General features: G+C 47.0%; 1 protein-coding gene across 2 annotated transcripts; it reads left to right on the top strand.

The window, feature by feature from the left end:
* Positions 1–522: 522 nt before the first annotated feature.
* On the top strand, positions 523–24137 carry LOC137436745 (dual specificity mitogen-activated protein kinase kinase 1). 2 transcript variants are annotated; one of them, XM_068130801.2, is made up of 11 exons: positions 523–712; positions 5129–5339; positions 5446–5592; positions 5943–6020; positions 18080–18131; positions 18857–18981; positions 21839–22049; positions 22262–22326; positions 22426–22487; positions 22660–22705; positions 22864–24137. In XM_068130801.2, exons 1-11 carry the CDS (start codon positions 627–629, stop codon positions 22972–22974), a joined length of 1194 nt encoding a protein of 397 aa, XP_067986902.1. In that variant the 5' UTR covers positions 523–626; the 3' UTR covers positions 22975–24137. The 2 variants fall into 2 exon arrangements, with proteins under 2 accessions (XP_067986902.1, XP_067986901.1); XM_068130800.2 differs by having other exon boundaries at positions 5093–5339.
* The last annotated feature ends 410 nt before the right edge of the window (positions 24138–24547 follow it).

Genomic DNA, 24547 nt, shown 5'->3' with positions numbered 1-24547 from the left:
TACAAGGACACCTCTTACCAGTAACCTGGTGCTCATTTAGACGACCTTGGAAGCATGACAAGCTGAGTCAACCCACCTGGTGTTAATTCAACGGGGCTCAAACTCAAGAACCTAAGATCTTAAGACAGCCACCTGAACCGTTACGCCACCACCAAGGTTACAATGAGCTCAGGTATGATTGTTTCACAGACGGAAGAAGTGAGGGACAAAATCGTTGAGGTGACCACGTGGGATTATTACCCGAGTACCTACCTGTACATGGAATTATTTTAACCTGTTGTGTCCACCTGCAGGGATGTAAAGCTGAGGTCTCATTTCGCCATATCATAAACCAGAGGTTAATGTACCCGCGCATTGATTCGGTTGTCGTATACATATTACATACGCACGTGGATGAGGAAATATTTTAAAAAGCCCACAAATTTGTGCAACTGTTGCGCAGTTGCTCAAAAAATTTCATTTGAAAATGAAGAAGAATACGTAATTTTGAAGAAGAAGCGCTGCGGCTGGTATTTCGGGGGGTGTTGGCGGAAGTGACGTCTTGAGGCGGGGCAGTCAGTGGCGGTGTGATCGCGTTTCGTTTATTTCTTCGTCGTTTCCGAAGCTTGTCGTTCTAGGTTTCTGCGATGCCAAAGCCCAGACCGCAGCCGCTGCAAATCAGCAACAACATCGGCGACTGGGCGCCCGCGGGTTCGGCCGTTGCCTCTCACGAGTGAGTCTGGGCGATTTGCATTGGGGCCGGAGGAGGATTGGACGTGGGTTATATCGATTGAGGAAATGTGATAAGGGGTGAGTGAGGGGAATGGTGTATCTGGGTGGAAGTTACGTGATGAGACTGGCAGGTTGGGTGCGCGATTGGGGTTGAGGTAAATTAACTTTGTTGGATGAAGGAGGTGCAAGTGAATTGAGCTGAGCTGATTGATTAAGGCGGTGAAGTTCTCGTGACCTACGGCTACATGGGAGGAAAGGGGACTCCAGGTGTCGTGTGTAGCTTTCGGTAGTTGGAGGTGGGGGAGGGGTGTGCTGGAATGTAGGTGTCGCGTGGGGAGTGGGGTTTGGGGGAATGGGGAGTGCGGTTTGAGGGGGTCTGCATCTGTCGTGAGTGGGTAGAGGGGGACTGCAGGTGTCATGAGGGGGTAAAGGGTCTGCAGGTGTCGTGAGTGGGTAGGGGCGAATGCAGGTGTCATGAGGGGGTAAAGGGTCTGCAGGTGTCGTGAGTGGGTAGGGGCGAATGCAGGTGTCATGAGGGGTAAGAGGTCTGCAGGTGTCGTGAGGGGGTAAGGGGTCTGCAGGTGTCGTGAGGGGGGTAAGGGGTCTGCAGGTGTCGTGAGGGGGTAAGGGGTCTGCAGGTGTCGTGAGGGGGGTAAGGGGTCTGCAGGTGTCGTGAGGGGGGTAAGGGGTCTGCAGGTGTCGTTAGGGGGTAAAGGGTCTGCAAGTGTCGTGAGGGGGTAAGGACTAAGGGGTCTGCAGGTGTCATGAGTGGTTAGGGGGGGACTGCATGTGTCGTGGGTGGAGGTGTGGGCACGGCATGTGTCGTTGGTTGAGGTGTGGGCACTGCATGTGTTGTTGGTTGAGGTTTGGGCACTGCATGTGTCGTTGGTTGAGGTGTGAGCACTGCATGTGTCGTGGGTGGAGGTGTGGGCACCGCATGTGTCGTGGGTGAAGGTGTGGGCACTACATGTGTCGTGGGTGGAGGTGTGAGCACTGCATGTGTCGTGGGTGGAGGTGTGAGCACTGCATGTGTCGTGGGTGGAGGTGTGGGCACCATGTGTTGTGGGTGGAGGTGTGGGCACTGCATGTGTCGTGGGTGAAGGTGTGGGCACTGCATGTGTAGTGGGTGGAGGTGTGAGCACCATGTGTCGTGGGTGGTGTGAGCACCATGTGTCGTGGGTGGAGGTGTGAGCACCATGTGTCGTGGGTGGAGGTGTGGGCACTGCATGTGTCGTTGGTTGAGGTTTTGGCACGGCATGTGTCGTTGGTTGAGGTGTGGGCACTGCATGTGTCGTGGGTGGAGGTGTGGGCACTGCATGTCGTGGGTGGAGGTGTGGGCACTGCATGTGTCGTGGGTGGAGGTGTGGGCACCGCATGTGTCGTGGATGGTGGTGTGGGCACCATGTGTCGTGGGTGGAGGTGTGGGTACTGCATGTGTCGTGGGTGGGGGTGTGGGCATTGCATGTGTCGTGGGTGGAGGTGTGGGTACTGCATGTGTCGTGGGTGGAGGTGGTGGCACCATGTGTCGTGGGTGGAGGTGTGGGCACTGCATGTGTCGTGGGTGGAGGTGTGGGCACCATGTGTCGTGGGTGGAGGTGTGGGCACTGCATGTGTCGTGGGTGAAGGTGTGGGCACTGCATTTGTCGTGGGTGGAGGTGTGAGCACTGCATGTGTCGTGGGTGGAGGTGTGGGCACCATGTGTTGTGGGTGGAGGTGTGGGCACTGCATGTGTCGTGGGTGAAGGTGTGGGCACTGCATGTGTAGTGGGTGGAGGTGTGAGCACTGCATGTGTCGTGGGTGGAGGTGTGAGCACCATGTGTCGTGGGTGGAGGTGTGGGCACTGCATGTGTCATTGGTTGAGGTTTTGGCACTGCATGTGTCATTGGTTGAGGTGTGGGCACTGCATGTGTCGTGGGTGGAGGTTTGGGCACTGCATGTGTCGTGGGTGGAGGTTTGGGCACTGCATGTGTCGTGGGTGGAGGTTTGGGCACTGCATGTGTCGTGGGTGGAGGTGTGGGCACTGCATGTGGCGTGGGTGGAGGTGTGGGCACTGCATGTGGCGTGGGTGGAGGTGTGGGCACTGCATGTGTCGTGGGTGGAGGTGTGGGCACTGCATGTGTCGTGGGTGGAGTTGTGGGCACTGCATGTGTCGTGGGTGGAGGTGTGGGCACTGCATGTGTCGTGGGTGGAGGTGTGGGCACTGCATGTGTCGTGGGTGGAGGTGTGGGCACTGCATGTGTCGTGGGTGGAGGTGTGGGCACCATGTGTCGTGGGTGGAGGTGTGGGCACTGCATGTGTCGTGGGTGGAGGTGTGGGCATTGCATGTGTCGTGGGTGGAGGTGTGGGCACTGCATGTGTCGTGGGTGGAGGTGTGGGCATTGCATGTGTCGTGGGTGGAGGTGTGGGCACTGCATGTGTCGTGGGTGGAGGTGTGGGCACTGCATGTGTCGTGGGTGGAGGTGTGGGCACTGCATGTGTCGTGGGTGGAGGTGTGGGCACTGCATGTGTCGTGGGTGGAGGTGTGGGCACTGCATGTGTCGTGGGTGGAGGTGTGGGCACCGCATGTGCCGTGGGTGGAGGTGTGGGCACCGCATGTGTCGTGGGTGGAGGTGTGGGCACCGCATGTGTCGTGGGTGGAGGTGTGGGCACCGCATGTGTCGTGGGTGGAGGTGTGGGCACCGCATGTGTCGTGGGTGGAGGTGTGGGCACCGCATGTGTCGTGGGTGGAGGTGTGGGCATTGCATGTGTCGTGGGTGGAGGTGTGGGCACTGCATGTGTCGTGGGTGGAGGTGTTGGCACCATGTGTCGTGGGTGGAGGTGTTGGCACCATGTGTCGTGGGTGGAGGTGTTGGCACCATGTGTCGTGGGTGGAGGTGTGGGCACTGCATGTGTCGTGGGTGGAGGTGTGGGCACTGCATGTGTCGTGGGTGGAGGTGTGGGCACTGCATGTGTCGTGGGTGGAGGTGTGAGCACTGCATGTGTCGTGGGTGGAGGTGTGAGCACTGCATGTGTCGTGGGTGGAGGTGTGGGCACCATGTGTCGTGGGTGGAGGTGTGGGCACTGCATGTGTCGTGGGTGAAGGTGTGGGCACTGCATGTGTCGTGGGTGGAGGTGTGAGCACTGCATGTGTCGTGTGTGGGTGTGGTTGGGGGGAGGACTAAGTGTTGCTTGTGGGTGGAGGGGGCGGGGTGGTGGTTATGGCAGGATTCACGTGGGGGTGGAGGTCGGTGGGACTGCAGGAGTCGCATGTGTATAGGGGTTGGTGGGACTGCAGGTGTTGTATGTGGGTGGCGGTCTGTGTGGGTGGGTGTCGGTGGAAGCAGGAGTTGCGTGTGGGTGGGGGAGGAGGGGCTGCAAGTGTCTCGTGTGGATAGAGGGGGCTGCAGGTGTCACGTTTGTGGATGGCAGGAGCTGCAGGTGTCACGTGTGGATGTGGAGGGGCAGTGTAACTGTTTCCTTGCTGTCCATGGGAGGGGATGGTGGGTGCAGGTGATTCATCATGTGGTATAGGGGTGGGGTTGGGGAAGGTTGGTGCACGTGTCATGCCGTATGTGGATGGGATGGAATGGGATGTGATGGGATGGGGTGTAATGAGAAAGGAGGGACTATACAGGTGTTGCAGCGCGTGTAGATGGGAGGGCAGTGCAATTGTCGATTTACGTCGTGTATGTATGGGAGAGGCAGTGTCGGTGTCATGCCACGTGGTGTGAAGATATGATGGGAGAGTGGTGCAGGTGTGGTGCTGTGACGCTAGTTGGGTAGAAGGGGAGGTGCAAGTTTCTCATCTCGTGTGGATGGGAGGGGGGTGGGTCAAGTGTCGCATCGCATGTGAATGGAATGGAATGGGCGGTGCAGGTGTCATGGCAGGTGTGGACGGGAGCGTTGGTGCAGGTATCGTGGCTTGTGTGAATGAGATGACATGAAATAGGAGGGGCGGTGCAGGTGTCATCCGTGGATGGGAGATGTAGTGTGGATTTGGCGGTGGAGGGGGTGGGAGTGATGCATGCCGCATGTGGTTGGGAAAGGGTTACAGGTGTCATGTCTGGAAGTGGGGAAGTGGGGGAGGGAGCTGTAGCTGTTATGTGTGGATGGTTGCGTTTTCTGTTGTCGTTTTGTGTTTTGGGAATGTGCTTGCTTGCGAGTGAGTGGGATTTGAGGATGGAGAGGGGAGTGGGGGGGTGGGAGGCGGAGGGGGGTAGGTGGAAGGGGAAGGGGTGGTTGTCTGGGTGATTGCGGTGCAGGTGATGGCATCTAGCCAAAGTGATAAAATGTTAGTGGTAGAAAAGATTGTTTGTATGCAGAATGAATTAATTTTGTTGTTCAATCCTCAGAGGATCATATGCTGGTTGTAGAATGTGACCGTTGTTGTTTTGGGATGGAGGATTCCTACACCAAAGGGTGTGATACCTGGCTGTAGAGCACGCCTGGAGGCACTCCAGAAAAAGTTGGGAGAGTTGGATTTGGATGAACAGCAACGCAAGCGTCTTGAGGCTTTCCTCACCCAGAAGCAGAAGGTTGGCGAGTTAAAGGATGAGGACTTTGTGCGACTGTGTGAGCTCGGAGCTGGTAATGGTGGTGTTGTCACCAAGGTGCTTCACAAGCCATCTAACCTCGTCATGGCTCGCAAGGTAAACGGATAAGCTCCTCAAATCGCTTCATCTTGTCCCGTTCTTACTTTTATATCTTCCTGCTTTGACCTTTTTTTCCCTTTTTTTTCTTTTCCCCATTGTACAGCTCATCCATCTGGAGATAAAGCCGGCGATTCGAAACCAAATAATCAGGGAGCTGCAGGTTCTACACGAGTGCAACTCCCCATACATCGTTGGTTTCTACGGGGCATTTTACAGCGATGGAGAGATCAGTATCTGCATGGAACACATGGTATGGGACAAATGAGGAAATGGGAACGGATGGGCTTCGGTCAATTTGGGACTTGGATTGGAGGGAGTGAAGTTAAACTCGCTCGAATAATGATCGAGACTGTTTGTTATTGTGTGTGGTTAGTATGCATCGTTTTCTTATTTACCTTTTTTATTTGCAAACGATCAGTGCAGGTTTCTTTCACCTATAGCTGGCAGGACTGAATGCCGAGAAACCGTTGCAAGCGTGTACGTGATACCTGAGCTTGGTACAAATACAATAGAGATCAGGTTATGGCTGGGAGGCCATCAGAATTGGTGGCTGATGTGGGCCGGTGCCTGGCAACAGAGCTTGCGTGCGCTTGTCTTCAGGATGGTGGTTCTCTGGACCTGGTGTTGAAGAAGGCCGGACGCATTCCGGAAGAGCTCCTTGGAAAAGTGAGCATTGCGGTAAGGAAACGGTCACGTCGACCTTGTTCTTTAATTGCAACGAGCAAGTTGCACGTTCCGCACAAATGCAAATGTCATCGAGCTGGCAAGCTGGGAGCAACAATTAACATTTATTGCCACATCTGATACAATTAGAATGCTCTAATGGTGGTGAGGTGCTCCGTTTGGCAGTGTTTTTTCGATATACCAGTCGTGGCCAAAAATATTGGCACCCTTGCACCTTTTTCAAATAACTCACAATTTTCTCTATAAATAAGTTGAAATGACAAAAGTATTTGGTCTCCACAATTCTTTATTTCACTGTTAATATTACAGAACCTGTGTTTTTGTTTCAGAACTTCATATGTCATTTTAAATCAGAAAATAAATAGAAATGGCATTGACAAAATTATTGACACTCTAGACTTAATATTTGGTAGCACAAAAATAACTTTGGACAAAATAACTGCAGTCAAGCACTTCCTATAGACATGAACGAGCTTCCTACACCTCTCTGCTGGCAGTTTGGCCCACTCTTCTTGTGCAAACTACTCCAGTTCTCCCAGATTTGAAGGGTGCCTTCTCCCAACTGATGTTTTCAGATCTCCCCACAGATGTTCAATGGGATTTATATCTGGACTCATTGCTGGCCACATCAGAACAGTCCAGTGTTTTGTCTTGAACCATTCCTGGGTGCTTTTTGAAGTGTGTTTGGGGTCATTGTCCTGCTGCAAGACCCATGACCTTCGATGGAGACCCAGCTTTCTGACACTAGGTTGAACATTGCGCTCCAAAATGCCTTGGTAATCTCCTGATTTCATGATGCCATGCACACATTCAAGACACCCGGTGCTAGAGGCAGCACAGCAACCTAAAAACATCACTGAACCTCCTCCATGTTTGACTGTAGGGAAGGTGGGCACTGCATGTGGGCACTGCATGTGGGCACTGCATGTCGTACATTCTCAAATACTCGATCAAATACTCAAACACAACGTACATTCTCGATCAAAATACATTTTCTTTGAAGGCTTCATTTTGTTTCTGTAAACATAGAGAGGCTGTGCTTTACTAAAAAGCTCTAATTTGGTCTCATCTGTCCAAGGCACATTCTCCCAGAAGGATTTTGGCTTGTTCAGGTGTGTTTTGACAAACTCCAGTTGGGCTTTTTTCTCTCTCTCCCTCAGAAGTGGGGTCCTCCTGGGTCTCTTACCATAGAACCCCCCTTTTCATTGAGTTGGTGATGGATGGTGCGAGTTGAGACTGTCATACTTTGTGTCTGAAGGTCAACTTGAATCTGTTTGGCAGTTGATCGAGGTGCTTTGTCCACCATTCGAACAATCCTTCGCTGCAATCTTCGATCAAGTGTTCTCTTGTGGCCACACCCAGGGAGGTTGGCTACAGTCCCATGGGCCTTAAACTTCCTGATCATTCCTGACATTGCGTACAGTGGACACAGGAACATCAAGGTCTTTGGAGATGGACTTGTAGCCTTGAGATTGTCCATGCCCAGCTACAATCTTGTGTCTGACCTCCTCATACAATTCTCTGGTTTTCTTTCCTTTCTCCATGCTCATTGTGTTACACAGTGACACAAAACAGCAGAATGACTCATTTTCTCTATTCGAACTGGTTGAATGAGTGATTTTTATATTGCAGGCACCTGCAACTCACCACAGGTGAGTTCAATTCCAAAGTAAAGGAGAATCACCTGCTTGAAATCGAATTATTTCTAACAACTTCTAAAAGGTGCCAATAATATTGTTTGGGCCATTTTAGGATTTCTGTGTGGAATAAGCTAAGATTTCGTCATTTTTTCAGTTTTTTTTGTTTAGTTCCACTACAATCCGAAGAAATACATTTGTAGATTCCAAAATATATTTTTTAGTTTCAACAGTTTTCTGGAAGAAATGGTGCATTATTTGAAAAAAGTGCAATCTTACCAATATTTTTGGCCACGACTGTATATGTGTATGTGTATATATATATATATATATATATATATATATATATATATACAAACACACATTTTTAACTTTTTGATGCCCAAGGTCTGTAATAAAAAAATAAAAAACTTTTATTGGTGTCAAAGCCAGTGATCAATTGCAAATTAATTAATACGATGCTGATAATGCTTAACGTGAAAATGCGAACATTTTGTTTCTTGGAAGCAGTTTTAAAACATCTCATAGATCTCATAGACCCTGGTGTTGGGCTAGTGGCTAGTGGCTAGGGTGCCGGCTTAGGATCCTAGGATCCTGGGTTCGAATCTCGGTCGATCGCTGAATTAACGCCAGGGGGGTTGACTCAGCCTGTCATCCTTCCGAGGTCGGCTAATTGAGTACCAGTTCACTGGTAATTCCCTACTTGTCGTAAAAGGCGGCAAAAAGGGCTGGCGTCAGGAAGGGCATCCGGCCGTAAAACATTGCTTCAAAAAGGGGACCAAAAAACAACAACAACCACGGTTCCCGAAAAAGGCCAACCCCCGCTTGCGGGGAAAAATGGCCTCTAAAGGTGGTTATTTATATATATATATATATATAGATCTACCTAACAGAGTAGCAAAGGGCTTCTGTTTCTGCTTCTGCTTCTGTGAAGTTATTTATGGAGCAGGTATCTTTGACTTCCTTTTTCCATTGTTTGCTTAAAATGCATTTACCTCCACCACTGAATGTCGATGGAGCTTATGTTTTCAACTCCTGTCTATCTATTTGTCTGTCTGTCTGGAAACAGGATATCTTAAAGGTTTTGGGTGGATTCGGACAAAATTTGGTGGACATGTTTGGTGTCTGCTAAGGACGAATTGATTCAATTTCGGTGAAGATCCGGATCCAGAAACTATGAAGTTGATTATGTACCATTCACAGATGGGGTCAAAAACGATATATAGCATGATGTTTCAAAAAGTTGTGAACGGAAGATAAAACTTGGTGGATGAGTTGGATAGGTGACGAGAACAAGCCGATTGGATTTTGGTTTAGGTCCGAATCCAGATCCGGCCTGTCAGCAAGATACAATCACCTGATGTTGTCCTAATGGTTGGGGCGGCGGGCTTGGGATCCTCAGGTCCTGAGTTTGTATCCCGTTGAATTAATTTGGGGGCATCCCATGCGACGTCGACTGATATGCTTGGCCCACATTATTACATCATTAGACATACTTTTACCAAGTTTGATTTAAATCCATTCAGCTGTTTTCAAGTATCACGTTTTTACCTGACATGACGTCTGACCTTTGACGCCGAAATCTAATCAATCAACTTTGCATCATCACAACACCACTTGTTACCTGCAGACAGATCTCACTGTGGCTATTTGCTACGAAACTCAAAACAACTAACCGAGTTGGAATGCAAAACCACAAGATTCTGGAACAGCCCAATGGCATTCCTTATCCGCACAATGAACAAACTGTAGCGTTTGCTAAACTTTGAACTTTCATGCTTTGTGAATACTCAAATTACTGCAAAACTGTTTTGTTATTGATGATGTTCATTTTATTACCTCCGCCACCAAAGGTAGATGGAGGTTATGTTTTAACCCCTGTCTGTCTGTTTGTCTGTTTGTGAACAGGGTATCTCAAAAAGTTGTGGCAGAGAGGTAACGTATGTGATAAGGACGAAATGATTAGATTTTGGTGAAGATCCGGATTCGGATCCGGCTACTAGAATTTTTAAGTGACTCTTCACCATTTAGTGATGGGGTTAAAACCGACATATAGCAGGATATTTGGAAAGGTTATGGACGGCTTATGACAAAACTTGGTGGACAAGAACAGTTGGGTAAGTGACAAGAACGAGCTGATTCTATTTTCAGGTCTGGATCCAGATCCAACCTATCAGTGGATATAAAACAAACTGTTTAGCCTGGCAGAGGTAGGCTCTCCACTGTGTGCCGTTCCTGTTTCTGCTGCTAATACAGCTGTACAACAAGCAGGTGTAATTACAGTGTTCTTCTTGTCCTCATTAGTCCCCTACCGGTGTACACCGGAGGGGACTATAGGTTTGCACTCCGTCCCTCCGTCTGTCCGTCTGTCAGTCCGTCACGCAAAGAACAGTTTTCCGGACTTTTTTTTCTAAACTCTGAATGCTAATGATTTCAAACTTGGTACATGGTTTCCTCATGATAAGTTACAGATCAAGTTCGAACTTCACGACGTTTCGATCATTTTTGACAAAGTTATGGCACTTTGAACTTTGGTAATTTCCCCAACAGTTTTCCGGACGACAGACTGCCGGTAGGGGACATGTATTGCAGCGCAATACTCAGAATGCTTGTTATTGTTGTTACCCTGCACACACGAAGCAAATAGCGGGGCGAAGCAATTGGTTTATGGCTGTCCATCCGTCTGTCTTATTAGTTTGTGATCAAGGAACAACATGTTTAAATTGAATGTAATATTTTGAACACAAATCGGAACACGAATAGGAAGACAAGTTTGCCGTTTTACTGTATTTTGTCCCTGAATTTGTCCTGATCGTGTATGTGTATTAGATAGGTTGGTGTAATAGACACTTGGGGAAATGGTGGTAAAACCCAAAATTGATTTATGTATATGACTTTAAACATCTTTATTTTATTTACATTGAATTATACACTTGAAGATATGAAAATATCTTCAGATGTCATCGAAAATAGGGCAAAATGCAGAGAAATGCAGGAGATGCAGAAAATAGGGCAAAATGGAGAAGATTGTCATGGGGACCGCAAGGCTAACCCCCGCTCTTGCAGGGAAAATGGCCTTAAAATGCATGTTGTTGTTGTTGTTGTTGTTGTTGTTTGTTGTATACACTTGAAGACTGTAGAACACAAATCGCCTTCTAAACACTGTACGTCCAAGAACCTACAGTTTTGTGGTACTTGGACATGTTTTATATGGGTGGTGTATAATACAGTAGCACTGTTTCAATAGCACTAAACTTCTGGATTTTTAAACGATCTTTAAAATCATTATTTTATTAACATGGAATTGTGTACCTGAACACTGCGTGGGGTATCATGTTCTATGAACTCTCTAGTAGTAGTAGTAGTAGTTGTTGTTGTTGTTGTTGTTGTTCATCTTCTTCTTCTTATTTTTTTTTTATCTCACCTGGAACGAAGTTCAGGGCAGCTAATGCGATGGCGCGTCGTCTGCCTGTCTGTCAACACTTGAAACTTATTCTCCAAAACCGCTGATGGGATTGCGACCAAATTTGGCACAAATTATATTTGTTGTGTTGTGACTAAAGTTTGTTCACTGCATTGAAAAAAAAAAAATGTGTCTAAGGGGGTCTATCGGGGTCAAAGTGGATCCAGATTTGACCCCCCCCCCCCCCCCCTCCCAAATAGGAATTTGCTTTTTCCTCAAACTGCACACAATATTTCGATGAAACTCTACCACAACCTTCATCACCTGTAATGCACCGAAGTTTGATGAAGGCATTAGGAAAATTTGGGTCTGAGAAGATACACGGGGTTGGGGGAGGAGTGGGGGTTGCCCTCCAAAATAGGTATTTTTTGTTTGTTTAAAGTCTTATGATTATGTTAGTATGATTCTCCATGTTGCCCTGTCTTCTAGCAACCATTGAAGTTGGTTTAAAATAACTTTAATCGGTGCAGTATACTGTTTATTCTACCAGGTGCGCACCAGGGGTATTGCCCCTATGTTTTGTATAATGCCATTTGTGCAACTATTAATTTGTGGCTTAATACCCTTGCAAGGCTCTGTATTGTTTATGTACAATACTGTATATATTGTTGCGGATATGAGGATTGTGTTTTTTTTATTGTGTTTTTTTATTGTGTTTGCTTTATTCTGGACTCTCCTGCCTCCAGTGTTGTATAAAGGTCAAAGGGCGTTCCCGTAGTTAATTCCATAAAGCATACACATTAGCCAATCATAGATTTCCCCCTGGTTGATGGTTATATCTTTATTATGTGTATTAGGGTAAGGCCTTGTCTTCCATTAAGATGACACTCCATTGTGTTACGGGGTCCTCCCGTTGACTACCTGGTCTCGGTGACCCCCGGACCGTGAGAGGAACTCCGCCAGAAAGATCTATGATTTATACGCTTTCGTAACGCAATCAATGTGAATTCCAGTCAATAAGAAACCCCACACCAAGGATCCAGAGTAATCAATAATATATTCTCCAAGCAATCAACAACCATCAACAATCAATCCAATATTACTAAGATGGCCATCTTATATATGTCTCCCCTTTCCCCACTCACGACCCCTTTTGGTCACGGTCCCTCACAATGTCTCTGGGCCCCTCCAGACCAAGGTGTAGGTCGGCTTCTCCGCACACGGGCGGTTGAACGAACCCCTGGCTGACGTGCTCCCAAACGTGCACGTCACGTACCGGGAACAACGGCTGCAGCGCACACCTCCTTGCCAAGCAAAGCGGGCAAAGCAACGCGCGGCTTGCCCAGCGCGCGAGGCCCAAGGTGCGACCCGTACGCGTCCTTGTAGACGGTGAGGCGAACTGTGCCGGACGCTTGGTTCCGTGCACGAACCCACAGCAACTTGACGTGTAAAGGGGTAATTACCCCACGCAGGTAACTCCTTTCGCCAGACGGGCTTTCACACGCAGCGTCCCCCACGCGGCTCAATATCGATGCCGCTCGCGTCGGAGCTCGGCGAGGAAGAGGAAGAAGAACGCCGCTTCTGCCGGACCTCGTGTCTTTTCTTCTTCCGTTTCCGGTCTCCTTTTTCCCAGAAGGGCTCCTGACCCTTTAATCACAACAACCTTTAATCGACTACACATTAATAAGCAAAGACCTGAATAGTAATTCACCTCAATTCACATAAATCTGTAACACTCCCCCCCTTCAAGAAAGAAAGTTTGAACCCAGCGAAAACTTTCTTTGCCGGCCAACTTGGATAAACAAACCAGATAACTCACCCCCCCAAATCATCAGTTCCCCCCGGGCACAATTATCACTTAAAAATAAAGCAACAAAATTTCACAAAACCCCTAGATTAATTCACTCTGGACCAAGCGTCAACCACTTCTAGTTTCTCTTGAATGACGGTTAAGAGGTGGTGACCAAAGCCCCCAAATTTAAACCTCTCGATAGCACTTTTTCGGGAGGCCCAGCTGAGTATTCCCTACATGGACGCCTTAAGGAATGTGGAGTTCACGGTTGGTCCGGGGAGGAAAGTTCATTACATGGACGCCTTTAAGAACGTGGCGTTCACGGTTAGTCTGTGTAGGAGCCCCGGCTCGACGGCTCCCCCGTATATAGTGCTTCAACTTCTCCAGACTCCTAACAGTTACGGTGGGACCCCTTGTCCCAGCCGTTACCTGACTGGCGGTCTCCTTCTCGGCCAGTGCTCTGACGTTCCTTCTTTCGGGAGGTGCCGTAACTCTGGGAGTCTCCATAGTAATATCGGCTGCTGCCAACCCCAAAACTACTGCCAAGTTGTCCTCTTCTGTAGACCTCTCGACGCCTACGAAATGCCTTCCCTACTGTTATGGTCCGACCCTCCAAATCCTTACCATTCCAATTCTTCTCTGCCTCTCTGGCGTCTCTTGTGCTTGCAAACGTGACAAAGCCGAACCCTCTTGACCGTTGCGTTTCCCTGTCTTTTACCACCCACACTTCCACCAGCGGCCCATATCTGTTGAAGACAGAGGTCAGAACTTCTTCCTCTGTGTTGAAGTTCAGTCCCCCTACAAATAACTTGGAACTTTTGTCGCCATCCCGAGCTGGGGTTGTGTTATTTCCCCTGCGGGGCTCTTTACCCACCCTCGGGTTACCATAAATTTGCCCCCCGGCCAAATCATTCCCGATAATCACAGATACTCCCTCTACAGGAAGCGTGGCTTGTAAACCGACGGTGACCGGTCCTGACACCAAATCGGATTCCAACTGGATGACATGAAGTGGGGCTCTAACACAGCCACCGATCCCTTGTAACCGAACACTATCACCAGTTGCGGTACTCTTTGACAATGGCAAAATGCCTTCAAGCATTAAGGATTGATGGGCTCCTGTGTCCCTCAATACCCTAACAGGTCTTGGGTTAGTCAAGTCTCCCTCGAGTGAGACAAACCCCTCATAAATAAATGGTTGGTAACTCTTCTGTGGGCGATTTCTTACGCTAGCCATCGCATTCGGAGTTGTAATAGTCGGACTCCGCTCTGGGTTGTCCCTTTTCATGAGGTAACAACTGGACATCAAGTGTCCAGGTTTTTTGCAAAAGGCGCAAGTAGGCCCGGAGGAAAAACTCGTGGCTCTGCCTCGGGCCCCCCGGGATATAAGTTTGTCTTGGGCCCGTAGCCCTCTGATTTCGAACAGGTGGGGTATCCGCGTTGTCCCCATAATCCTCTCGAGGCCGCCGCCATGTATTGTCGTTCTCCGCACCGGGTGTTCCATAACTCCCCTGCTGAAGTCTAGGCGAGGAGCTAGGTGTGTGGACCCCTATCCGGTGTGTTAAGGCATAATCATCTGCCATGGTGGCTGCGTCCCACAACTTTGGTACTTTCTTTTCCTGCAGGTACACTTTGATGTCCTCGTGGACACTGTTGAAATTCCTCCACCAGCATCAGGTCACGCAATGCTTCGAAGTCGTTCCCGACTCCTTTCGACTCAAACCATCGATCAAACATGTTTTCTTTCACTCTGGCAAACTCCACATGGGTCTCACTCTCTCTTCCTGGCATTCCTGAATTTTTGCCGGTAAGCTTCAGGAACCAACTCATAGGCTTTGAGGATGTGCTTCTTCAATACCTCATAATCTGCACATTGGTCCATTGGTAGCACCGAATAAATCTCTTGAGCTTTACCCACCAGCACACTTTGCACTAGTATGGTCCAGGCGGACAGGCCTCCTCCGGCCAGTTTAACTGTCGAGCCACTTTCTCAAAGTGTGGAAAAAAATTTAGCGACTTCCTTTTCACTGAAGGGTGGAACCAGCCTCACATGTCTGCCCACATCCCAGGTGTTCTGGCTAGGTGTCGACCCCGTCAGCAAGGGTGGTACCTCTCCCCGTTCTCTCATTAAATCCAGCTCCTTGAATTTAATCTCTTGCTGAAGCGCCAGATCACGTTCCTTCAACTCCCTTTCGGCTTTTCTCTCCTCTGCTTCGAGTTCCCTGGCAGCTCTCCTCTCCTCTGCTTTTCTCCCTTCTAACCTTTCCTGGAGTTCTCATTCCACTCTCCTTTCCTCTGCTTGTTTCTCTTCTCTCCTCTCTTCTGCTTTCCTTTCTTCTTCTGCTCTTTCCTTTTCTGCTTTCCTTTCTTCTTCTGCTAACCTTTCCTGGAGTTCTCGTTCCACTCTCCTTTTCTCTGCTTGTTTCTCTTCTCTCCTCTCTTCTGCTTTCCTTTCTTCTTCTGCTCTTTCCTTTTCTGCTTTCCTTTCTTCTTCTGCTCTTTCCTTTTCTGCTTTCCTTTCTTCTTCTGCTCTTTCCTTTTGTGCTTTCCTTTCTTCTTCTTTTAACCTTTCCTGGAGTTCTCGTTCCACTCTCTTTTCCTCTGCTTGTTTCTCTTCTCTCCTCTCTTCTGCTTTCCTTTCCTCTTCTGCTCTTTCCTTTTCTGCTTTCCTTTCTTCTTCTTTGATCCGTTCCTGGCTCCGTAATTGCAACTCCAGTTTCCGGAGCTCAACGTCTTCTGGTTCTTCGGGTAGCCACTGCCAGGCTAACTCGTCCCATGTTCCTAATCCCACCATAGATTGTATCACCGTGGTCTGCAACTCTGCCTTCCTCAAATTAGTTTGGACCTCCAAGTTAAAATGTTTGGCCAATTTCAAGAGGTCCGCTTTTAGTAACGCTTGGAACTGTGCCTCACTAGGTGTTACCGCAAAGTTCTGTGCAACAACGCCATGGTGACTATCGTTAACACCTGTTAACCTTCACCCAAGACTTTACCCCAATTTCTCAAAAATTTACCAATTAATAATTAATTAATTAATTTTAATTAATAAAAATTATTATTTTATTATGTTATACAATTTTAGATCCCGGAATTCAATTGGACGAGCCCCCAATTCTGTTACGGGGTCCTCCCGGTGACTACCTGGTCTCGGTGACCCCCGGACCGTGAGAGGAACTCCGCCAGAAAGATCTATGATTTATACGCTTTCGTAACGCAATCAATATGAATTCCAGTCAATAAGAAACCCCACACCAAGGATCCAGAGTAATCAATAATATATTCTCCAAGCAATCAACAACCATCAACCATCAATCCAATATTACTAAGATGGCCATCTTATATATGTCCCCCCTTTCCCCACTCACGACCCCTTTTGGTCACGGTCCCTCACAATGTCTCTGGGCTCCTCCAGACCAAGGTGTAGGTCGGCTTCTCCGCACACGGGCGGTTGAACGAACCCCTGGCTGACGTGCTCCCAAACGTGCACGTCACGTACCGGGAACAACGGCTGCAGCACACACCTCCTTGCCAAGCAAAGCAACGCGCGGCTTGCCCAGCGCGTGAGGCCCAAGGTGCGACCCGTACGCGTCCTTGTAGACGGTGAGGCGAATTGTGCCGGACGCTTGGTTCCGTGCACGAACCCACGGCAACTTGACGTGTAAAGGGGTAATTACCCCGCGCAGGTAACTCCTTTCGCCAGACGGGCTTTCACACGCAGCGTCCGCCACGCTGCTCAATATCGATGCCGCTCGCGTCGGAGCTCGGTGAGGAAGAGGAAGAAGAACGCCGCTTCTGCCGGACCTCATGTCTTTTCTTCTTCCGTTTCCGGTCTCCTTTTTCCCAGAAGGGCTCCTGACCCTTTAATCACAACAACCTTTAATCGACTACACATTAATAAGCAAAGACCTGAATAGTAATTCACCTCAATTCACATAAATCCGTAACAATTGCACCAAGTGAAATAAGATAGATTCCCTTCATTCTTCATTCCCATTCCCAAAACCTCCATTTCCCCTTTCGTCATTGCCAAGCCTCGATTGCCAATTACATCCCCTCCAAAACCACCATTGAACATGTGCTCGGGTCGGGGAAGAAGGGCGTGCCTGCTCGTCGTCATCAAGGGGGGAGCCAGAGGGTCGCGTGACCAACCAGGGCCGAGGTGAGCACACCGATGGGCGTGTCCTGAAGGCCGGCGGCTTGATCGCCGGAGGCGCTATAAAAGTGCGCGCGCAAGGTACTGCAAAAAGAGATCATCCAGGGAAGCACAAAGCCTGCTATTCGTCGCCTTGCTCGCCAAAGTTGGACCAAGCAAGAGAGTTGGGCAAGAAGCAAGCACGTTGTTCAGTTGTGTGGTTGGACCAGACGAGTCCTGAAAAGAGCACGCGACGTACACAGAGCAGCAGCAGCAGCCACAGCAGCAACAACAGCAGCGTGGGGCCTTGACGGCAGTTTTGAGCAGGGCCGCGAAGGAACGGCGGCTGCGAAACGCGCCGATCGTGCTGCAGTACCATTGGACCTGCCTCTCCCTCCAGCCATCCACCTCCTGCCTTTCCATCCTTTTGTGTACGTGAGTTTGTTCTGTGTCTTGTCCATGGGTATTTAATTAAGCTTGTATAAGGTAATAATTGCACTGTGTCTCTAATTCTTCTGTATATTATTTTCTTATCTTTCCTTCTTCCTTGGTTACTTTGAGCGTGTATATAGTAGGAATAAATTTAGTAGTATTTCCAACCTTTTTTTCGTCGTCTTCTTCTTCTTCTTAACATCCGTGTCGCTTTTGTCTTTTCCATATTGAATATCTGTGGCGCGATCCGGCCAACGTTCGGGAATCGGGTTAGTCGGGGTAACTGTTAGGGCCGCGGGGCCTCCGCTCGGCAAAACCAACATCTTATCCGCGGTCCGTAACAATATTTTCTCTAGCCATCCCAAGATTGGCTTACAATTTCAGCTGATTGGAGCATTTTGATAGAGAATAAAGTGCACGTGCCTCCTCGATGCCATTGTTTTCTTTCTCTTCATGCCGATCCTTTGGATGGATGTTTGTAAATGTTGATATATGTTCCTGATCCTTTGTTTCCATCTTAAATGTATTCATTTATTAAATGGTATACCCCATCCAGTACTTGATGTTATTCCATGTGGGTATTGAATGAGTGTGCATACGTAGCTGTCCTGGGAAATATATTCTGTTCATATGCCACATTTTTGTTGTCTGTGATAGATCATCAAGGGGTTGACGTACCTGCGAGAGAAACATCAGATCATGCACAGGGGTAAGAATCCGACATGCTGCAGACACTGAAAACCTGTGTGTCACGTGTGTGTGCTCTCTTGAGCTGAAATTCTTGTTTATAAATGGCTAACACTCGCTGACGAGATGTTTCTTTGTCTGGAAGCAAGACATTCTGTCGACATTCATTTTCTGAATTGTCACTAAATATAGAATGCAGTTTTTGGCTGCCACCTGGATTTTCCGAATTACATTTCCGACTGAAAATTTTAAGATTAATTCTTGCAGAAATTAACCTCTAGCTTAAAAACTCGCATAGCATTGATTTGAGATGAAATCCCCCTCAAATTGGCAATTCTTGTGAAAGAAAATCATTTTGCTTTGGAGGCTGGGAATGATAAATGTGAAAGTTGGTGAAATGCATTGAAGAAGAGGAAGCTGAATTCCCATGGCGACAGCAGCGTTTGCACTATAATACAGTGTATAGGTGGTAATTTCAGCTGCACCTAGCAGCAAACGGGGAAGTACCCATAGCACAACATCATCGCCATGCAGTTGCAGTGTCGTTGGTTTTTCATTTATCTTGTTCCAAATGGCATGGTCTTCACCAATGGGACTCGAGTAATTGTTGGCGGTCTTGTTTAAGCATTCTCATAATAATGCTGCTAATCGTTAGAACCTGTAAATGTGATGCCAATGATGTCCTCTTTAATGGAGGTACAAACACTTGATGCTGGTTGATTTTTAAAATGATTCCGATGGTCGTAGATGTGAAACCGTCTAACATCCTGGTGAATTCTCGTGGAGAGATCAAGCTTTGCGATTTTGGAGTCAGTGGGCAGCTCATTGATTCGATGGCCAACTCCTTCGTCGGCACTCGCTCTTACATGTCGGTGGGTTACCTGTGTTTCAGTGTGCCACAAATCACCTTTCCTCATTTTTAAAGTTCTCAAACATTGGTGATCTTCTGCTTTGTTGTGTGTGTGGTGTGTGGTGTGTCAGTCAGTCACACAGAGTGTCCTATAAGTCGATAACCCTCTTTTCCCTAGCTGTAGTCGATAACCCTAGCTGTAGATTGGGGAATATTTGATGAAAACACACATTTCTAGCATCAAAATTTAGAAGGAATGCCATCTTTTCCGTCTATGCCGTCTATACCTGGAGCATGAGCACAGCCAATGCACAGCTGCGTCGGACGTGCAAATTTATCATACTTGCTGGCATTAAATACTGAATAACATTCCGTCGACTTTGGACAGCCCAGTCAAAGTGAAATTATATTTGAAAGTCACCCCACTTTATGGAAATTTGGTGAAAATATTCTCAGAAAATACCATTGCCACCGAAAACTATACCAGACTATTGTCTCCATATTCTCATAATAAGTGTTTGTTGAAAATTTGATGACTAAAGCTAAAATGGTAGAAATGTTAAGGCCTGGACAGACAGACACAGACCGAGACAAACAAGCGATTGAAAAACCCGGTCTCTCACTTCGCGGACTAAAGATACAAGTCATCTGATTATAAGAAATGCGGGTATGTTCCCCTGTGAAAGTAAGGTCTCTAAACAAGTTTGCATGTTTATTTAGAAACTTTTAAAGCTGTTCCTACAAATTTAAGGCCCTGCAATCTGAACTAGTGACTAAATGTGCTCTTGAACCTGGAGCATTTCAATTTGTCTTGGGTGCAATTGCCCTCCTGTCAAGTTGTACCTGTGCTGTCATTTTTTTACCATCATGCCTGTCATGGCACACCTCATTATTCATGGCACATGGCATCATGCCTGTGGCTTGTCTTCTGTCGTTCTTAACTTCCTTTTAAGCCGTATTTGACCTTTTAAAAAACGTTTACTAGAAGGTAAATTTCCTTAAATTGTTTCGAAATGATGGATGCTAAAATAAAAGGTGCAATTTGGTACACGGTTTGAAAGGGAATATCAATCCATGCTTTCTAACTGGAAGTACAGTCATGTGAAAAAGTAAGTACACCCCATGTAAAGTTTTGACTTTTTCAACATATTTCAACATACAGCTATTTGATCTTCATTTACAGTATCTATAGATAAAGGTGATCTAATTGAACAAAAAACAATTTAAAATTGACTTTGCAATAATTTATTCAACAAAAAATTAACAGAGATGCCATTTACTTCTGTGGAAAAAGTAAGTACACCCTTGGCTCTAATAGGTGGTATTGCCCCCTTTGGCAGAAGCAACCTCAAGTATGCGTTTCTTATAACTGTCTACCAGTCTCTGACATCGACTGGAAGAAATTTTTGCCCACTCCTCCATGCAGAATTCTTTCAGCTGTGCGATGTTTGAGGGATTTCTTGCATGCACAGCTCGTTTCAAATCCCCACACAACATCTCGATGGGATTTAGATCCGGGCTTTGACTTGGCCATTCCAGAACCCTCCATTTCTTTCTTTTCAGCCATTCCTTGGTGGATTTACTGGTATGTTTAGGGTCATTGTCATGTTGCAAGGTCCACCTTCGGTTGAGCTTCAACTTTCTGACAGATGGCCTCACATTATCCTCAAGCACCCTCTGGTACAATGAAGAATTCATAGTGGATTCTATGATGGTGAGCTGCCCAGGCCCTGATGCAGCAAAGCTGCCTCAAACCATATTTCCACCACCAATGCTTTACAGTTGGTATCAGGTTCTTGTGGTCAAATGCTGTCTTTGGTTTTCACCAAGCATGTCTTCTGGTACTGTGGCCAAATAGCACTACCTTTGACTCATCTGTCCAGAGCACATTGTTCCAGAAGTGCTGGTCTTTGCCGAGGTGTTCATTGGCAAACTTTTGTCTTGCCCTGATGTTCTTTCTGGACAGCAAAGGTTTCCTCCTGGCACACCTCCCATGTAGATCAAATTTGTGCAGCCTCTTTCTAATGGTAGACTCGTGCACTTTGACATCGACAGTGGCAAGAGCTACCTGTAGGTCGCGTGATGACATTCTGGGGTTCTTAGAGACTTCTTTCAGCATCTTGCGGTCTGCTCTTGGGCTGAACTTGCTGGGGCGACCTGGCCTGAGCAAGTTGGCAGTTGTTTGGAATCTTCTCCACTTGTAGATGATCTTCCAGACAGTCGAATGATTGATTTCAAATTGTTTGGAGATCTTTTTAAATCCCTTCCCAGACTCGTAGGCATCTATAACCTTCTTTCTGAAGGCCTCAGAGAGCTCTTCTGATCTAGCCATGGTGATGCCGCACACTTCAACAACAAAGAGCAAACCAAACTAAATGTCTGAGGTTTAAATAAGGCAAGTTCCTCCAAGATCCTCTCTAACGATGTTCTCATCATTTGCACCTGAGCTGGTGGACCTGATTCTCATTTTAGGTATTTGAAGTAGTGATAAATGTAGGGGTGTACTTACTTTTTCCACATGCGAAATTTGCATTTATGTTTATTTAAATTATACAATGGACTACAAAATGTAAATGTTTCATGATATTTGTTATATTATATCACCTTTATCTATCAATATTGTTGAAATGAAGATCAAATAGCTGAATGTTGAAATATGTTGAAAAAGTCAAAACTTTACATGGGGTGTACTTACTTTTTCACGTGACTGTAGGTACTACTTATGTCCTCAAACATCCACTTCCGTCGTCCATTAACAAAATCCCTTTTAAATGTGCGAATCCTTATTTGCTATTAAGAATAATGTGCCTTCATTTTCTTCAACAAACTTTGATGGAAGTCACCATTCCATGATTTTTTTTTTCCCCAACAAACTCCAGCCGGAACGATTGCAAGGCACACATTATTCCGTGCAATCAGATATCTGGAGCATGGGTCTATCGCTAGTGGAAATGGCAGTCGGACGCTATCCCATTCCTCCACCGGATGTCCAAGAGCTTGAGAACATCTTTGGGCATGCCGTGTGGGATGGGGTGGAGCCTGGGAACAGCACCTCGCCTCGTCCTCGACCACCCGGTCGGCCGGGGAGCGGTAAGCCTCAAGCTCGCTTGCCTTCTTTTCTCCTTTCTCCTAGACCTTGCCGTGCTGATTTTTCCCTAAATCCCAACCCCTAATGAAATGCTCCATTTGGCTTGTTTTGTTGAATTTTTTTTTTTTTTTTTTTTTTTTTTTTTTTAAACATCTCTAGTTTAACAAATACTCCCATTCCATATTCTCCCATATCCCTCGTTTCATTCTTGCAGCATATGGTGTGGATAGCCGCCCACCAATGGCGATTTTTGAGCTGCTAGATTACATCGTCAATGAGGTTTGGCTCCGTGACCCACGTTTGGGAAATGTATAGTTTCAATGACATTTATAGATTGTGAGTATATTGTGTTTATTTTCATTCTTCATTACCTGACAGCCACCACCCAAACTACCCATTGGTGCCTTCACCCAAGACTTCCAGGATTTTGTGAACAAATGGTGGGTTTTGTTGTCTGCTGTATTTACTTACCTCCAGCTCTTTTTTTCCATCCTTCATATTTTCCCTATTTTTTTTCCTGATGGCCGGGGCACTGTTCTCCCCTGATTCTTTTCCACCCTTCTTGTCCATCCCCTAATATTTTCTTCCTCGTCCAATTTTCTCACCCCACAGTCTAATCAAGATTCCAACAGATAGAGCAGACTTGAAGCATTTAATGGTGAGTGGATGTTTTGTTTTTTTCCATTAATCTCAAACGATTTCCTTGTCCCATGTCAAATTCCCAAATCATTCCTCAATCGATCCATTTCCCTGGCCAGTACTCCAAGATAACGTTCTGAAAATCCTTCTGTACTTTTTACATGAATTCCACGACAGATCCACTCGTTTATCAAGCGAGCCGAAGCCGAGGAGGTGGACTTCGCGGGCTGGCTATGCAAGATTATGTGTTTGAACCATCCGAGCACCCCGACACACACCACTGCCTGAACAGCGCTTCCCTTTTCCCGTCCTTTCCTACATCGGCTTCACTTCCTGGCTTTGCACCGGTTTTTAAGGCTGCGATTTGCTGTCGGGCACCAACGTCGAACGTTATCAAAGTTGACTTAAACTTCACCCCATAAACTGTCTCGATTAAAATTTCAAGCCCTACGTCTTAAGTATGTAAGGGCTCTATGTCATTGTGCAAAGTGACGACGCATTAAATGCACAAGAGAATATACGTAAACTTTCTAGCATCAAACCTTCTCCAAGCAATCGTTGCTATCATTGTATACCGCTTGTAAGCTACAACCAGACATGCTTCTCTTTCTCAGCTGACCTCCTTTTATTTTTTCGCTTGTCCGATTTCCTGGCCGTTTAAAGAAAAGGTTTTTTTTGTGACGCATTCTCTAATTGTGCCAAACGTCACCGTCGTCGGGCGAGCACTTGTCATTCGCATGATGAGGCCGCATTTGACTTTGCGGTTCTAAGTGTAAAGGGAGGTGTATATGGAGGAAATTTGTTTTTTGATTCTGCAAACGGCTTCGTCAGCTCCGTTTTCGGCTGGAAATAGTGTACTCTACGAAACGCCAATCTAGCTGCTTCAATTCTTTGCACTGTAGTTTTTCGTTTAGTGTTCATTAATATCCTCAATCTACAAACGGGTTGTGGTGTAGCAGTGGCTTCTTCGGCCGATAAACACGACTTCAAAATGGCTCGGGTCGTCGTCTGCTATAGGTGGACATGAGAACAAGGTTGTTTTTGTGTATGATGAAGAGGTTCCTGTTGGTAGGTTTCCTGCTTTGAACTGTAAATTGTCACACTGCCCCGGCCTGCATCGGCATTGTGCATGCTAGAATTTCTCCTTGGTGAGTACGCAAGCCTTTGGCTCAAAGGCGGTGCAAGTATGATTAAGAGTTTGAGCACATGGTGTTCATTTCTGTTTTTGTTTTGTATGCAAGGGGGAGGGGGGGAGGGGGGTGGGAGTGAGGGTGAGTGTGAGTGTTAACTTTTTCCATATTGATTTATCGGTCTTCGGGTTGTGAACTTGCCCTGCATGTTGCTGTGACCATGTGATCTTTATGTCCACCCCCGAGTGATGTTGTAAAATAACCCACTTATGGGTTTATATACATCTTATAGATTGTATTAAAATGTAAAAAAAAAAGCCATTGGCTTGTTTGTTATTCTACTTTTGCTGGATGTCAGCATAAATGTTAGAGGCTCTAGGCCATATGCAAAAAAAACTTCACTTGCATGTGCCAAAGCTCCCTAATTTTAGCTCACCTGGAATGTAGTTCCTGGGAGCTTTTGCGATGCCGCGTCGTCCGTCGGTCAGTCCGTAAACACTTGCAACTTCTCCGAAACTGCTGATGGGATTGCGACCAAACCTGGCACAAATGGTATTTGGTATGTTGCAACCCATGCGTGTGCATCAATTTCGGCTCGCTTGGTCCGACCTTTGGGGAACGGTTAAGATTAATTAATAACCGAACGCAGTAGGTTAGAAACTGTTCGGCCATTTCCTGGACAAAAGAATCGCGGCGCAGGTGGCCTTGTGTTAACGGCGGTCATCTGACGT

The sequence above is a fragment of the Myxine glutinosa genome, chromosome 11, assembly GCF_964187855.1.
Source record: "Myxine glutinosa chromosome 11, kmMyxGlut1.1, whole genome shotgun sequence".
NCBI lineage: Eukaryota > Metazoa > Chordata > Myxini > Myxiniformes > Myxinidae > Myxine > Myxine glutinosa.
Note: the sequence above shows the minus strand (reverse complement) of the source record. Positions and strands in the feature narration are given on the sequence as shown.